Source organism: Leptonychotes weddellii, chromosome 1 (assembly GCF_054177405.1).
Source record: "Leptonychotes weddellii isolate Sample4059 chromosome 1, ASM5417740v2, whole genome shotgun sequence".
In the NCBI taxonomy this organism is placed as follows: Eukaryota; Metazoa; Chordata; class Mammalia; order Carnivora; family Phocidae; genus Leptonychotes; species Leptonychotes weddellii.
Genome location: NC_138369.1, coordinates 130,232,534 through 130,250,729, shown reverse-complemented (window position 1 = coordinate 130,250,729; position 18,196 = coordinate 130,232,534). Strand labels below are relative to the sequence as shown.

The 18,196-nt window shown below is 39.5% G+C and overlaps 1 protein-coding gene across 3 annotated transcripts in view; it reads left to right on the top strand.

Annotated features, from left to right (window-relative positions):
• UMPS (uridine monophosphate synthetase) overlaps positions 1-17,724 on the top strand; it is a 30,654-nt gene extending 12,930 nt beyond the window's left edge. For all 3 annotated transcript variants that reach the window (XM_081832551.1, XM_081832547.1, XM_081832541.1), the window contains exons 4-6: positions 908-1,083; positions 2,729-2,843; positions 17,341-17,724. In XM_081832551.1, coding sequence (XP_081688677.1) covers positions 908-1,083; positions 2,729-2,843; positions 17,341-17,510 — 461 coding nt within the window. In that variant the 3' untranslated portion in view covers positions 17,511-17,724. The remainder of the gene's footprint in view (positions 1-907; positions 1,084-2,728; positions 2,844-17,340) is intronic.
• The last annotated feature ends 472 nt before the right edge of the window (positions 17,725-18,196 follow it).

Here is an 18,196-nt window from a genome sequence, read left to right as displayed (position 1 = left end):
TTTTTTTTTTTTAAAGATTTTATTTATTTATTTGAGACAGAGAATGAGAGAGAGAGAGCACATGAGAGGGGGGAGGGTCAGAGGGAGAAGCAGGCTCCTTGCCGAGCAGGGAGCCCGATGCGGGACTCGATCCAGGGACTCCAGGATCATGACCTGAGCCGAAAGCAGTCGCTTAACCAACTGAGCCACCCAGGCGCCCAAAAGGTTAACTCTTAAAGACTTATAGATGGCAATTTTTCTTAAATACATGCTTATGCTTAAGCTATTTCTTTAGGATAGATTTGCCTGTGACTTTCTTCCTGTGCTTAAGATGTTCTGCCATCATCACATTGCTTACTTTAGTTTATCAACTGAGGTAAGAGTTACACAAACTCTACAGGTTTGTATATAGTTTTCTCAGAAATTGATTAAGGGTATTGCTGTCAGCTTTTAAAGTGAATATAGTTGCCTGTTGAAATTAAGAGACCTCAGGAGCAAGTAGAACCTTTGAGAGATGGTAAAGTTGCTGAGAGATTCCTGCAGAATGAACATTGGTCATCCTCAGAGGAATTTCAGAATGCTGGTATCTTCGGCCTCAAATGCCCTTCTTCACTGGAATTCCATTTCTCTTTGCATGTTTTATTGGTGTCAGAACCTTCAGCCTGCAAGGAAAACCAGTCTTCTCAGTGTTGCTGATAACTAAGTGCAGAAATTGTAAGACTTTGCTCATTGTGCTCTTTCAGCTGGCCACCAGGTGAACAGATAGTTTTTCGCAGATGGACCCATAGGTCCCCTGGTAATCACTGCAGTTCTCAGAGTGCCTCACTGTTTCATTAGCATGTTACTGTAAGATTACTTCAGACTGTAGTCGGTTGGGCAAAAAGTTAGTGGTTTTTGTTTGAAAACTGTCTTCTTTTCAACTTCCTAGGTGGTGTCTTTAAAATAGCTTCTTGGGCAGATCTGGTCAATGCTCACGTGGTGCCGGGCTCGGGGGTAGTGCGGGGCCTGAGCGAAGTCGGCCTGCCTTTGCAGCGTGGGTGCCTGCTCGTTGCGGAGATGAGTTCTGCCGGCTCCTTGGCTACAGGCAGCTACACTGACGCGGCGGTAGGTGATGGAGGGGCTGGCGTGACAGAAGTTACAGGGCAAGAAAACCATCTTAAATTTGAGATTTATGGAACCCCTCCCCCCAAAAAATCAGCTGTTAGGGTGGCAGTAATGCTAGGGGGCTAGAGTTTCCGGATAATAGCATTTTTATATCTTGTAGTGGGCACTTGAGATACAAACATTTTTTTTTTAAAGATTTTTTTATTTATTTATTAGAGAGAGAGTGAGAGAGAGAGCCCAAGAGGGGGTAGGGTCAGAGGGAGAAGCAGACTCCTTGCTGAGCAGGGAGCCCGACATGGGACTCGATCTCAGGACTCTGGGATCATGACCTGAGCCGAAGGCAGTCGCTTAACCAACTGAGCCACCCAGGCACCCAAGAGATAGAAACATTGAGATACAGGTATTTGGTCAAATATCTGCCTAGCCTTACCTGGTCTTTAGATAGCTGGGGGTTTTTTGGGTTTGTTTTGTTTTGTTTTCATTTTGCCATGTATTGAAATTGAAGAGCCTCTTCCCAGACGTGCAGTTTCTCAGAATCTCCCAAGTCTCCCAGAGATGCACATTCTTATCACAGCAGCCCAGATTAAGTTTTATCTTCTTCAGTCTCTGTTATTGATTGTAACTGTGTGGGAAAGCTCTAGAGTTCTGACTTAGGGTTTTCTCCATTAACCCTCCGTTATTGAAAGTTCTTATAACACCATATTGTTAGTACCCAACACCCACCCCTGCACACCAGAATAAAATGAGATGGATAATTATCTAGTTAAAAAGTTCCTTTACGGATATTTTAAAGACTATTACTTTTAAAAGTAATAGAAATTTTAATAAAATGTTATTTTTTACATGGGAATTCATTTTTATATAACTTCAAATACTGTCTGGAGCTGTGAAGAAATCATATGGCCCTGGGGCCAGGTTTTAAGCCCACCTCTGAATTGACCATAAATGTGATTTCCCAGATCTCCTAGCAGAGAGTCCATGAGTCAGTGCTAATATTTGGCATTCTGGGAGGCTGGGTCTGGCTCGGCTCAAGGACAAGACATGGCTTGTTGGTAGGTGGTAATATTTGGTGACACAAATAGACAGTAGGAGCCTCGTGGAAGAGCCAGATTAGAAAGACTATCTAGAGAAACTTCTATAAATGTGAGGAAATGGTGGAGATCGGTTATTGGTAGATGTTAAAGGAATGCAGTAAAAGGTGAGATTTCTTTAGCCCTTGACAACATAGCTATTTTATATGGTGGGTGTCTGGATATAGAGCAGTACTCTGTGTAGGTAGGCAGGAAGCAGTCAGTTTGGTTTCCTACCATTATTAATGTATTCTAGGATACTCTCCACATACCCTCTTTTGAAGTAGGTGGGTTCCCAAGCATTATTATTTAGCGTCTCAATTTTAGATGCACATAGTATAGGATTCTTTAAGGTATGATTAATTGGGAGAAGGGGTTATCTCAGGGTCTTCATGGATCAAGTATGTAGATTCATATCTAAGATTACCTGTTTTAGATGTGTTTCATATCAAATAACAGAAGGCATTTATAAAATAGCAAAAGTTTTTAATTAATAGAGTTGATTTTTTTTACTTGTAGAACTGTTATTCTGTGTAATTACTTTCTTGTAATCTGTCCTTTTACATTCCTTTTAGGTTAGAATGGCGGAGGAGCATCCTGAATTTGTGCTTGGTTTTATTTCTGGCTCCCGAGTAAGCATGAATCCAGAATTTCTTCACTTGACTCCAGGAGTTCAGTTAGAAGCAGGAGGTAAATCTATTTATTGGTGATGGTTTTTCCAAAATGCTTCTTTACCCACAATAAAATTTTGTGTTATTACAAAGTTGCTAAAGAGAAAAACTGTAATGAATGAGCCCTTTGGCCTGCTGATACTGACCTAGATATGCAAAATAGCTTGCAGTCTAATTTGGGTGAAAATTTTAAAAGCTGCTTTTTGTTGAAATATGCCTAGAAACTGATTATTTTAGTTTAGTCTTTCCCAACTAATATTCCAAATATGCTGCCATAAAAGGTATTCTGTGATTAAGGAAGAATGCTCTAGGTTAAACAAAATCCAACATTTGTTTCTTTGTTAGAGGATGCTGCAGAACTGTTGATGTGCTAATGTCTGTTGTAGCTCTTGAGTGTGGGGATATATGGTTCTTTCATGTCTCAAACTTAACACTTTCACCAGTCTGATAAAAGTAGAGTGGCTAAAAAACAGGACAAATACAGTCTGTAGTAAAGGGAGTAAACTGGGTTATAAAAATAAGCATTTTTATCTGGTAAGCGCTGTGAATTGTGCAAGACTGTTGAATCTCAGATCTGTACCTCTGAAACAAATAATGCAATATATGTTAAGAAAAAGAAAAAAGAAGAAGAAGGTAGCGGGAGAAGAATGAAGCGGGGGAAATCAGAGGGGTAGACGAACCATGAGAGACGATGGACTCTGAAAAACAAACTGAGGGTCTGGAGGGGAGTGGGGTGGGAGGATGGGTTAGCCTGGTGGTGGGTATTGAGGAGGGCACATTCTGCATGGAGCACTGGGTGTTATGCACAAACAATGAATCAGGGAACACTTCATCTAAAACTAATGATGTAATGTATGGGGATTAACATAAGTATAAAATAAATAAATAAAAAATAAGCATTTTTATATGTCCTATGGGACTCAGTAAAGTGAAACATTTTTCCTGGATTGGTTGCTTATCACACTTATGGTAGTTTATTCTATCCCATTTTCCATCTCTTTCTAAGAAGTTGGAAATTGGAACTTTGAACAGTAGGGTTCTCAGCAAAACTTTAAAAGGAAAACAACTAGCTTGTCACCCCTCAGTGGAATTTGTCAGGTGTTCAGAAGTTACCTGTAGATTTTATACTAGTCATTCTTATGTAAGTCATACCCATCTCTCCATTGCACCATTCATTCCCCAGTCTAGCTTTCCCCTCCAGAGATAATCACATAATTGGTGTGTTATGTATCCTTCCAGACCTTTGGCTTTGCATATACTCACAAATGCACATAGAGTGGGAGCCACATCCAGAGTTACCTTTTTTTTTTTTTTTTAAAGATTTTATTTATTTATTTGAAAGAGAATGAGAGAGAGCACATGAGAGGGGTTAGGGTCGGAGGGAGAAGCAGACTCCCTGCTGAGCAGGGAGCCCGATGTGGGATCGATCCAGGGACTCCAGGATCATGACCTGAGCCAAAGGCAATTGCTTAACCAACTGAGCCACCTAGGCGCCCCAGAGTTACCTTTTAACAACTACATAGTGTTTCCTAGTTATAATTGGGCTGTAATATGTTTAACCATTTCCCCTGTTGATACATTTGGATGGTTTTATAAGCAGTGAACATCCTTGTATACATTTTTGCACATGTAGAGTATTTCTGGAATATTCTTCTAGGCTAAAAACTTGAGAATGAGAGCTTTCTGAAGAATGCATATCCTCCAGTACAGTGTTCCTGTGCTTCATAAATGGCCTATAAATACTCCTACAAATGTTGGAGGAATGAAAAATATGCTGTATAAGAACAGTTGAAAGGGTTGGTGTTCTGACTGGGACAGTAATACTGAGAACATAATGATTGAAGGTATGAGTTTGGTAAACTTGGTTTTCTTTTTATACCCTGGAATACTAGAAATAGTAGATTCCCATTAGCTCCTTCAAAGTTAATTATTGTATATAAACAATATAACCACATTTGGGAAGGTACCGCCTGTTTGGGATTTGGTGGTTTAACTGTATAGTTTAAGCAGAAAACATTACAGGAGGTTAATCAGGAAAGGGGCGCCCGGGTGGCTCAGTCGGTTAAGCATCTGACTCTTGATTTCCACTCAGGCTGTGATCTTGAGGTCATGGGATCAAGCCCTGTGTTGCGCTCAGTGGGAGTCTGCTTGGGATTCTCTCTCTCTGCCCCTCCCCCTGCTCGCTCTCTAAAAATATTTTTTATTTTAGAGAGAGCAATGGGCAGAGGGACAAGCAGACTTTGTGCTGAGCACAGAGCCTGACCCAGGGCTCGATCCCATGACCCCGAGATCATGACCTGAGCCAAATGCTTAACTGACTGAGTCACGCAGGCGTCCCAATAAATAAAATCTTCAAAAAAAACAAAGTTAATCAGGAAGAAAAGTTAATGAATGGTGGCTGAACCCCCAGGTTAAAGGGTATTGGGGGTTTTGACATTTTAATTTGCACTAAATGTTTTGAGTCAGGTTTGGATTCCTGGCCCTTCCTTCCATTTAGTAACCATGTATCTTTGGACAGGTCATTTATTTTGGTGTCATTTTCAAGTATAAAATGGGGATGTTAACGTCATTTATTTTGGTGTCATTTTCAAGTATAAAATGGGGATGTTAACAGTGTTGACCTCATAGGGTTGTTGAGAAGCTTAGTGAGGTGTGTAATGCACTTCACCCAATGTCTTGACACAGAGTAAGCACTCTGCTTATCAACTGCTAATGTTCATTATAAGACCCCATAATTTGACTAGATAGGATCTAGGCTTTTAAGAATATTTAAAGCATCATAAGCCATTTAGCAGGATTCAAGAGCAACAGAATTTTAAAAAGGGAAATGTGGGGCTCTGGTTTAAGAAGGAAGATCCTGAACTCTCCTCCTGAGTCTGCAGCTACGTATGGGATATTTTCTCTGAAAAAACCTAAAGTCTGGCTGAACAAGGACTTCATGTTCGGCAAATGAGAAGAAAACCACATCAGAGTGGGTAGGAGAGGCTGGGACACAGTCTCACCATAAAGCTGACTTAGAAGGGAAGTCAAAACTTGGAGCATCTCCCTAAGGAGTGAAGGGATTGAGCTGCACATCAGGTACTCTCAACTTCTGAAAACCAACAGGGCTTGTATCCACAAGACTAGTGATCTGAGAAATGGCTCTTAAGGGCTCTCCCACATGGACTCACCCACCCTAAGTCCCAGCTCAGAGGTAGCTGATATTGCCCGGACTTTTTAAGTAAAAAGGCTCATTTATTAATAATAAAGTGCTGGCGTAGGGGGCAGGCACCTAATTTCACACACACATTTAAGAGCCTACTGCAGCATTCTTCAGGGACAGAGACTGGTGGGCGCCATCTTTGTGCTCTACTCCTGCCATAGCACAGTACCAGTAGCTCCAAAAGGGAGTTTTTACACATAGCTGGTGCCCAGGGGACATCCCTTATTCACTTGGCTTTGGAGGCCAGAGGAGCTTTGTTAACAGTTCCATGAGACCTGGAACATATCAGAGAGATCTTGGCAGGCTACCACTACCAGTCTTTCTATGATTTGCTTGCTTTGGAGCTTCAGACTGAAGGGCAGGCTTCAGGTTTGGCACATACCCCGGACCTGCAGAGCTGTTTTCAGGGAACAAAGCTGGTAGACACCATCTTTACACTCTCCCTCGTTACGGCTTGCCAGTATCTCCCAGAGAAGAGGGTAGATGCTTATCTGGAGCCCTGATTTTTTGCTATTGCCACCGGGGAGACACCTCCAAATAACCTGGCTCTGGTGGCCAGTGGGGCTTATAATTGAGGTCTCACAGAACTATCTATATTTGATGTTAAAAGCTGTGTCTGAGGGCCTGGCTTCCAATCAGCCTGAATCTAGGTGCTAAGATCCTTCCCTTTGGGATGCTGACAAGTCTTGGCATACTTCCAACTGCTGGAGCCATTGAAAATATAATAGACTTCTTGAACAATCACAATGGTTTGTGAGATGACTGAGAGGGCAGGTTTGAATGACCAAGCTTATCTGCTATGCACAGCCATTTTTTTCAAGACTGGGAGAGGGGGTTGTTTCATCTAATGCATAGAAACCAACAGAGTTGGCAAGCAAAATGAACAAAGGGTTTTATGTTCCAAATTTAAGACACACACAACCTCAGAAAAACTAATGAAATACCTGATAAAGAGTTCAAAGTAATAGTCATAAAGATGCAAAAAAAAAAAAGTCATAAAGATGCTCACCATACTCAGAAGAAAAATGGATGAATACAGTGAGAATTTCAACAAAAAGAAAATATAAGCAAATACTAAATAGAAGTCCCAGGGCTAAGGAATACAATAACTAAACTGAAAAATACACAGGCAGGGTTCACTAGCAAACTAGAGGAAACAGAAGGATCAATGAACTTGATGACAAGGTAGGAGAACTCACCCAATCAGAGCAGCAAAATGAAAAAAAGTAAAAAAAAAAAAAAAAAAGTGAAGATAGCTTATGGGACAACATTAAGTGGACTGACATTCGCATTATAGGGGTCCCAAAATGAGGAAAGAGAAAGGGACAGAAAAATTATTGGAAGTAGTAGTGACTGAAAACTTCCCTAACCTGGAGAAGGAAACACATCCAGATCCAGGCAGCCCAGAAAGTTCCAAATAAGATGAATCCAAAGAGTCCACAACAAGATACAAAATGTCAGTTGTACTGTATGTTAGCTAGCTGAAATTTAAAAATTTGGAGGAAAAAAATTAAAATGGCAGAAGTTAAAGACAAGGAGAGACTCTTAAAAGCAGCAAGAGCAAAACAACTCCCTTGTATGTATACAAGGGAACTCCCATAAGACTATCAGATTTTTGCAGCAAACACTGCATGACAGAAGGGAGTGGTGAGATACATTCAGAGTGCTCAAAGAAAAGTCTTCCAACAAAGAACTCTACTCGCGGAGTTTAGAATTGAAAGATAAAAGTTTTCTGCAACAGCAACGGCTAAAGGAGGAGTTCATCATCACTAAACCAGCCTTACAAGAAATATTAAAGGGACTTCTTTAAGCTGAAACAAAAGGATGCTAATTAGTAACAAGAAAACGTATAAAAGAATAAATCTCACTGGAAAAGTAAATATATAGTAAAGGTAGTAGATTAGTCCTAAGTTAAAAGACAAAAGTAATAATAATTGTAAGTACAATAATTAAAGGATATGTAGGATAGAAAGGTATAAAGTGTGATATCGAAAATGTAAAAGATGGAAAGGGAGAAAAAATGTAGAACTTTAGAATGTTGTCAAACATAATTTTTATCAACTTAAGATAGACGTAAGTTGTTAAATATAAGCCTTATATAAACAATAAAGCAAAATCCTTTAGTAGGTGCACAAGATAAAGAAATCCAAGCATACCACTTAAAGTCATCAAATCACAAAGAGAGCAAGAGAAGAACAGAGCAACCAGAAAACAGCCAGAAAACAATTTAACAAAATGGCAGTAAGTACATACCTAACAATAATTACTTTAAATGGACTAAATTCTCCAGTCAAAAGAGTGGCTGAATGGATTTTAAAAACCAGACCTATCCATATGCTGCCTATAAGAGACTCACTTCAGATGTAAGCAAAGTATACTTCATACATAGACTAAAAGTGAAGAGATGGGAAAGATATTCCATGAAAATGGAAATCAGAAGAAATAGACTTATCAGACCAAATAGACTTTCAAACAAAGACAGACAAGGGCATCATTACATAATGATGAAGGGGTCAGTCCAACAAGAGAATGTAACATCTATAAATCTTTTGGCATCCAGCATAAGAGCACCTAAATGTATAAAGCAAATATCAACAGTCCTAAAGGGAGAAATACACAGCAATACAAGAATAGTGTAGGGGATTGTAATATCTCACTTACATCAATAGATATCCAAACAGAAAACCAGTAAATGAACATCAGCCTTAACCCATTAGACCAGATGGACTTAACAGATATATACAGAACATTCCATCCAAAAGCAATAGAATACTCTTTCTTCTCAAGTGCACATGGAACATTCTTCAGGGTAGATAGTATGTTAGGCCCCAAAATAAATCTGATACTAAAACCAGACAAGAATGCCACAAGAATAGAAAATTATATATATTTTTGATGAACATAGATGTAAAAATCCTCAACAAAATAGCAAACTGAATTCATTGATACCTTAAAAGGATCATGCACCAGGGCACCTGGATGGCTCAGTCACAGTTGGGCGTTCAACTCTTGGTTTCAGCTCAGGTTGTGATCTTATGGTTCTTGGATCGAGCCCTGCGTGAGCCTCTGTGCTCAGCAGGAAGTCTGCTTGAGGATTCTCTCCCTCTGCCCCGCAAGTGCATGCTCTCTTTCTCTCTAAAATAAAATCTTAAACAAAACAAAACAAGGAGATTCAACACCATGATCTGCTGGAATTAATTCCAGGGATGCAGGGGTGGTTCAATGTGATATACCACATTAACAAAATGAAGGATAAAAATCATATGACCATCTCAACACATGCAGAAAGAGCATTTGACAAAATTCAGTATCCATTTATGATAAAGACTTAAAGTGGATATAGAGAGAACACACCTCAATAATAATAAAGGCCATGTATGAAAAGCCCACAGTTAACCTAATACTCAGCAGTGAAAAGATAAAAGCTTTTCCTCTGAGATCAGGAACAAGACCAGGATGCCCACTCTCACCGCTTTTATTTCATAGTACTGGAAATCCTAGCCACAGATATTAGTCAAAAAAAAGAAACAAAAGTCATCCAGATTGGAAATGAAGACATAAAACTGTCACTATTTGCAGATTATATGTTATATAGCAAACCCTAAAGACTCCACCAAAAAACTGTTAGAACTAACACACGAATTCAGTCAAGTTGCAGGATATAAAAATCTGTTGCATTTCTGTACACTTAATATCATAGTATCTGAAAGAGAAATTTAGACAATCACATTTACAATGGCATTAAAAAGAATAAATTACTTAAGAATAAATTTAACCAAAGAGGTTAAAGACTGAAAACTGGAAGACATGAAAGAATTGAAGATGACACAAATGGGAATATACTCATGCTCTCGGATTGAAAGACTTAATATTGTTAAAATGCCCATACTACTCAAAATAATCAATAGATTTGATGCATTCCCTATAAAAATTCCAGTGGGAATTTTCACTGAAACAGAACTATACTAATATTTGTATGAAACCAAAAAAGACCCCAAATAGCTAAAGCAGTCTTGAGAAAGAACAAAATTAGAGGCATCACACTCCCCGATTTCAAATTATAATTACAAAGTTATAGTAGGTAAAACAATATTGATATAAAAACAGACACATAGATCAGTGGAATACAGTAGAGAGCCCAGAAATAAACCCATGCATATATGGTCAATTTCTGACAAAGGAGCTAAGAATATACAATGGGGAAAGGACATTCTCTTCAATAAAATGGTGTAAAGACTTGAAGTAAGGCTTGAAATCATGAAACTTCTAGAAGAAAACATAGGTGGCAAGCTCCTTAACATCAGTTTTGGCAGTGATTTTTTTTTAATCTGACCAAAACTAAAAGAAACAAAAGAAAAATAAGTAAGTAGAATTATATCAAACTAAAAAGATTCTGCACAGCAAAGGAAACCATCTAAATGGGAGGAAATATTGCTAATCATGTATTTGATAAGGGGTTAATACCCAGAGTATATGCTAAACTCGTATTCCTCTGTAGCCAGAAAAAAAGAATAACAATCCAATTAAATAGGCAGAAGATCTGAAAAGACATTTTACAAAGAAGACATACAGATGGCCAACAGGCACATGAAGATGCTAACCATTACTAATCATCAGGGAAATGCAAATCAAAACCATAGTGAGATAACACCTCACACCTGTCAGATTGGCTATTATCCAAAAGTCAAGAAGCGTTGGCAAGACTGTGGAGAAAAGGGAACCCTTGTGCTCTGTTGCTGGGAATGTAAATTGGTACAGCTAACATGGAAAACAGTGTGGAGGTTCCTCAAAAAGTTAAAATTGTATGACCTAGTAATTTCACTTCTGAGTATTAATCCAAGAAAAACAAAAACACTAACTCAAAATGATACATGCACCCCCGTATTCATTGCAGAAGTATTTATAATAGTCAAGATATGGAAACAACCTCAGAGTCCGTCAGTGGATGTTTGCAATAGAATATATACACACACAATGGAATATAATGACCTAAAAATAATGGAATCTTGCCATTTGCAACAATATAGATGGACTTTGAGGGCATTATGCTGAGTGAAATAAACCAGAGAATGACGAATACCATATAATCTCACTTGTATGTGGAATCTAAAACAAAACAAGTTCACAGATCTAGAGAACAGATTAGTGGTTGCTAGAGGCTGAGGGTGGGGAGTGGGCCAAAGTAAAGGGTGTCAAAAAGTACATACTTCATTATAAAATAAGAGGGATGTAATGTACAGCATGGTGACTGTAATTAATAACACTGTATTGCATTTTGGAAAGTTGCTAAGAGGGTAAGTCTTAAAAGTTCTCCCACAAAGATTTTTTTGTAATTACTCAAGGTCCTAATTGTCAACAAGACTTAACTGTGATGAGTTGGCAATGTATACCAATTTCAGATCATTATGGTTGTACACCTGAAACTAATGTTATATCTCAGTTGTACCTCAATAAAGAAATATTCATCACAGCATTGGAAGTCCAACCGACAGCATTCAGGCAAGCAAAATAAAAAGCATCCAAATTAGAAAGGAGAAAGTAAAACTCCGTAGTTGCAGATGCTATCATACTATACACAGGAATACCTCAGAGATGCGGCAGCCTCGGTACCAGACCACTGTCGTAAATACTGCAGTAAAGCAAGTCAAGGAAACCTCTCGCTTTCACAGTGCATATAATGGAAATGCAGATGGTGTAATGGGATTACTGGTGTAGTACTCTACTACTGTGGGGCATTAAGTGTTCAGTAGCTTTATGTCTAAAACAACAAAGTACATACCTTACTTAATTAAAAAATACTTTATTGCTAAAAAATGCTAACCATCATCTGAGCTTTCAGCAAGTTGTAATCTTTTTGCTGGTGGAAGGTCTTGCCTTGATTTTGATGGCTGCTGACTGATCGTGGTGGTGATTGCTGAAGGTTGGGGCAACTCTGGCAATTTTTTAAAATAAGACAACGAAGTGTGTAGTACTGATGGACTCTTTCATGAAGGGTTTCTCTATAGCATGCAGTGCTGTTTGAAAGCTTTTTTTTTTTTTTTTTTAAGTAGGCCCCGCGTCCAGTGTGGAGCCCAGTGCAGGGCCTGACCTCACGACCCTGAGATCAAGACCTGAGCTGAGATTGAGAGTCAGATATTCAACCGACTGAGCCACCCAGGCACCCCTGTTTGATAGCATTTTTAACCATAGTAGAACGTCTTTCAGAAGTGGAGTCAGTCCTCTCAAATCCTGCCACTGCTTTATCAACTAAGTTTAGGTAGTATTCTGAATCCTTTGTTGTCCTTTCAACAGTCTTAACGGCATTTTGACCAGGAGAAGATTCCATCTCAAGAAACCATTTTCTTGGGTCTTTGCTCATCCGTAAGAAGCAACTCCTCATCTGTTCAAGTTTTTTCATGAGATGGCAGCAATTCAGTCACATCTTCAGGCCTCATTTCTAATTCTAGTTCTCTTGTGGTTTCCCCCACATCTGCAGTTACTTCTTCCACTAAAGTCTTGAACCCCATGAGGGCTAGAAGCAACTTCCAAACTCTTCCTGTTAATGCTGTTATTTTGACCTCTTCCCATGAATCACATATGTTCTTAATGGCAGCTAGAATGGTGAATCCTTTCCAGAAGGTTTTCACTTTACTTTGCTCAGATCCATCAGAGGAATCATGGTCTATGGCAGCTATAGCTTTACGAGATGTATTTTTTTTTTTAAAGATTTATGCATTGGGGCGCCTGGGTGGCTCAGTCGTTAAGCGTCTGCCTTTGGCTCAGGTCATGATCCCAGGGTCCTGGGATCGAGCCCCGCATTGGGCTCCCTGCTCAGTGGGAAGCCTGCTTCTCCCTCTCCCACTCCCCCTGCTTGTGTTTCCTCTCTTGCTGTGTCTCTCTCTGTCAAATAAATAAATCTTAAAAAAAAAAAAAAAAAGATTTATGTATTTATTTTAGAGAGAGCATGTGCGTACCTGAGAGAGAGTGAGTGGGGGGAGCAACAGAGGGAGAGAATCTTCAAGCAGACTCCCTTCTGAGCATGGAGCCTGGTGTGGGACCCAATCTTAGGAGTCATGAGACCATGACCTGAGCTGACACCAAGAGTTGATGCTTAACTGACTGAGCCACCCAGGCGCCCCATGAGATGTATTTCTTAATAAGCCTTGAAACTCGAAATTACCCCTTGATCTGTGGGCTGCAGAATGGATGTTGTATTAGCAGGCATGACAACATTAATCTCATTGTACATCTCCAACAAAACTCTTAGTAAGCAAGTACACTCTCAGGAAGCAGTAATATTTGGAAAGGAATCTTTCTGAGCAGTAGGTCTCCACAGTGGACTTAAAATATTCAGTGAACCATGTTGTAAACAAATATGCTGTCATCCAGGCTTTGTTGTTCCATTTATGGAGCATAGGCAGAGTAGATTTAGCATAATTCTTAAGGACCCTAGAATTTTTGGAACAGTAAGTATTGGCTTCAGCTTAAAGTCACAAACTGCATCAGTACCCAACAAAAGAGGGTCAGTCTGTCCTTTGAAACTTTGAAGCCAGGTATTGACTTCTCCTCTCTAGCTATGAAAGTCCTAGATGGCATCATCTTTTAATAGAAGCCTGTTTAACCTACATGGAAAATCTGTTTAGTGTAGCCACTTCCATTAATTACCTGAGCTAAATCTTCCAGACAGGGAGGGAGGGGGAGAGAGAGAGAGAGCAAGCTTGGGGGAGGGGCTGAGGGAGAGGGAAAGAGAAACTCTAGCAGACTCCTCACTGAGCTCAGAGCTGGAGCGGGGCTTGATGTCAAGACCCTGAGATCATGACCTGAGCTGAAACCAAGAGTTGGGACATTCAACCAACTGTGCCACCCAGGCGCCCCTACCTTACACTTTTATGCTATAGAGAGGGTTTCTTTCCTTAAACCTCATGAGCCAACCTCTGCTGGCTTCCAGCTTTTCTTGTGCAGCTTTCTCACCTCTGTCAGCCTTCATAGAGTTAAAGAGAGTTAGGGCCTCGCTCTGGATTAGGCTTTGGGTTAAGGGAGTGTTGTGCCTAATTTGCTCTTCTATCCAGACCACTGAAACTTTCTCCATATCAGCAATAAGGTGGTGTTGCTTATCATTCATGTGTTCAGTAGAGTAGCACTTTTAATTTCCTTCAAGAACTTTTTCTTTGCATTCACAGCTTTGCTGTTTGGGGCAAGAAGACTAGTTTTCAGCCCATCTTGGCTTTCAACATGCCATTCTCACTAAGCTTAATCATTGCTAGCTTTCGATTCAAAGTGAGAGACACGTGACTCCTCCTTTCCCTCGAACACTTAGAGCATTGTACGGTTAAGTGGCCTAATTTCAGTATTGCTGTGTCTCAGGGAATAGGGAGGGACAAGAAGAGGGAGAGAGATGGCTGGTGGTGGAGCAGTCAGAACACATACATTCATCAAGTTCACCATCTTATATGGGCACGGTTTGTTGTGCCCCAAAACAATTACATTAGTAATATCAAAGATCTATGATTGCAGATGACTGTAAAAAATATAACAATAACGAAAAAGTTTGAAATATCGTGAAAAGTACCAACATGTGATAGAGATACAAGGTAAGCAAAGGCTGTTGGAGAAATGGGGGCAAGAGACTTACTGAATGCAAGGTTGCCACAAACCTTCACTTTGTAAAAAATGCAGTATCTGCAAAGTAAAGTGAAGTGCAGTAAAATGAGGTATGTCTACAGAAAACCCTAAAGAGTCCACCAAAAAACTTAAGTGAATTCAGTAGACTTCTCAGGTTACAAAATTAACATACAGAAATTAGTTGTTTCTGTGCAGTAATAATAAGCTATCACGGAGAGAAGAAAACCCATTTACAATTGCATCCAGAGGAATAAATGTAACCAAGGAAGTGAAAGCCCTGTACTCTGAAAACTGTTAAGACCTTGATGAAAGAAATTGAAGATTATACAAGTATATAGAAAAGTATTCTGTGCTCATGGATTGAAAGAATTACAAAATGTCCATACTGCCCAAAGCAGTCTACAGATTGAGTACAATCTCCATTAAAATAACATTGACATTTTTTACAGAACTAAAACAAAGAATCCCAAAATTTGTATAGAACCACAGAAGACCTCAAATAGTCAAAGCAGTCTTGAGAAAGAGGAACAAAGCTGGAAGTATCGTGCTCCCTGACTTCAGACTATAATTACAAAGCTATAGTAACTGAAGTAATACGGTATTGGCATGGAAATGGACACATAGATCAATGGAATGGAGAGACCAAAGATAAACACTATTATATGGTCAGTTAATCTTTGACAAAGGAGATAAGAATGTACAATGGGGAGGGGCGCCTGGGTGGCTCAGTTGGTTAAGCGACTGCCTTCGGCTCAGGTCATGATGCTGGAGTCCCTGGATCGAGTCCCGCATCGGGCTCCCTGCTCAGCAGGGAGTCTGCTTCTCCCTCTGACCCTCCCCCTCTCATGCTCTCTCTCTCTCTCTCTCTCTCAAATAAATAAATAAAATCTTTAAAAAAAAATGTACAGTGGGGAAAAGACAGTCTCTTTAATAAATGATGTTGGGCAAACTGGACAGCTACACACAGAAGAATTAAACTGGACCCCTTATATCATATGCAAAAATAAATTCAAAATGTCTTCAAACTTGAATGTGAGACCTGAAGTTGTAAACTCCTAGAAGAAAACATAGGCAGCAAGCTCTTTTATATTAGTTTTAGCAATATTTTTTTTGGATCAGTCTTCATAGGCAAGGGCAACAAAAACTGAAATACTGGGATTACATCCAACTAAAAAGTTTTTGCACAGCAAAGGAAACCATCAAATAAAGGAAAAGGCTCTCATCAAATGGGAGAAGGAATTTGCAAATAATACCTCAAATAAGGATAAAAGGGTAATATCCAAAATATATAAAGAACTTATACATTTTATTTAAAAAAAAAAAAAACAACCCTTGATTTAAAAATGAGCAGAGGACTTGAATAGACATATTTCCAAAGGAGACGTGCAGATGGTCAACAGGTACATGAGAAGACACTCAGCATCACTAATCATCAGAGAACAGGGATGTGAAGAAGAGGGAACCCTAGTCTACTAGTGTTGGGTAGGAAAGTAAATTGGGACAGCCACTGTGGAAAACAGTACTGATCTCTCAAAAAAAACTGTCATGCCATCAGCAATTCCAGTTCTGGGTATTTTGTCAGAAGAAAACAAAACCATCAATTTGAAGAGGATATGCGCCCATATGTTCATTGCAGCATTATTTACAATATCCAGGATATGGAAGCAGCCCAAGTGTCCATTAACAGAGGAATGGAGAGAGATGCGGTACAGGTTACACAATGGCATGTTACTCAGCCATTAAAAAAGGTGAAATCTTGTCATTTGTGACAACATGGATGAACTAGAGGGTATTATGCCAAGTAAAACAAGTCACAGACCAATACCTTATGATTTCACTTATACTGGAATCTAAAAAAAACCAAACCAAACAAAGCAGAAACAGACTCATAGGTACAGGAAACCAAAGTGTTGGTTACTAGTTGGGGGAGCAGTTGGGGAATGGGTGAAACGGGTGAAGGGGGTTAAGAGATACAGACTTCTAGTTATAGAGTAAATAAGCCATGGGGGATGTAATGTACAGCATAGGGAATATAGTGAATATGGTGATAACTTTGTGTGCTGACAGCAATGAATTCTCTTGGAGATCAGTTCCTAATGTATAAAAATATCAAATCATTATGACATACACCTGAATAATAGGATATTGTATGTCAATTATACTTTGATTAAAAAACACAAATAAGTTAAAACAAATGTGATAGAGTAAAGGAAGTAAAAAGTCAAAATTAAGGATTAGGGTTTGTATATAGTCTGAGCACTGGATAGGGTTGTGACAGAAGACTCATTTTGGTGTGGTGAGGTTAGAGGTTTGTGAGGAATTTTCGAACAGTGTCACAGTGATCCTGAGATGTATAATATAATTGTCTTTGATTGTGAGGCCACTTTTTATTGTTTTTTTTTGTTTTTTGGTAATGAATCGTTCTTGGCAACATAGGAGATTTACTGGTTTTTGATACTGTTAGTGATAAATGCTCTAAAATTCAACACTGAAGAGGAGCTGCTTAGCATCTTTTTCTGCCATAGGATCTCTGGCCTAAGGAGTCCCTTCACCTGCTTTTAATCACTTGCTGTCCAGGAGGGGCATGGAGAACACATATGATACATATTTATTTAAAGCTGGTTAGATTCTTACTCAGAAGACTCATTTGATTGGTTTGATTTTTATTTTATTTTTTGTATTGTGTTAAACAGTGACTTTTCTGTTTTTGCAGGGGATAATCTTGGCCAACAGTACAATAGCCCACGAGAAGTTATTGGCAAACGAGGGTCTGATATCATCATTGTAGGCCGGGGCATAACATCATCATCTAATCATCTGGAAGCAGCGGAGTTGTACCGAAAAGCTGCTTGGGAAGCTTATTTGAGTAGACTTGGTATTTGAGTGTCTCGATACATTTTTGTGAAGACCTTGAAAATACATGGTCTCCTGAGATGCAGTGGCTTGAAATAACAAGCAACACTTCATGGGTTGGATTCTTTCATGGGTTCTGTGTTGGAATGACTTCTGGGTTTCTCACCGTCTTCAGGAAATACTGAATAATGAATAATCACTGCATTGTTACTATAATAAATTCATGTTCAAGCTTTTTTTTTAATCAGACTGATACTGATTAGGCAATCACAGTTCTGCGCGCGTTGGGGTCTTTCGTATTTAAGCATTTCCCCCCATCCCTAGATCAGACTTTTTTGATTTTGATTAATTGCTGTAACACAAAAATTTTAAGGCCTCAAAAGGCTCAAACCAGGACAGTATTTCATGTGTCCTTTATTCTGTGTCTTATGTGATGCCCAAATAATATTTAGATATTAGCTATTCTCCTTCCCTACTTAAAAGTGATAGTACAGGTATCCAGAGGGAGGAGGAGGGGAAGAGGAAAGTAGCTGTAAGCCTGGAGCCAGTGTCTGGTTTTCATCTCACCCAAGCGTGAGGCACCCTCACTCACTTCCCCACCGAGGCAGCACCTGTGGACCTCTGCTGCACCCTTCACGCCTTCCTCTTGCCCGCCTCGGATTACAAGTAGACAGGCTGCTTTTTCATTTCCTTAAAAAGACAGCAGTTCCAAGACC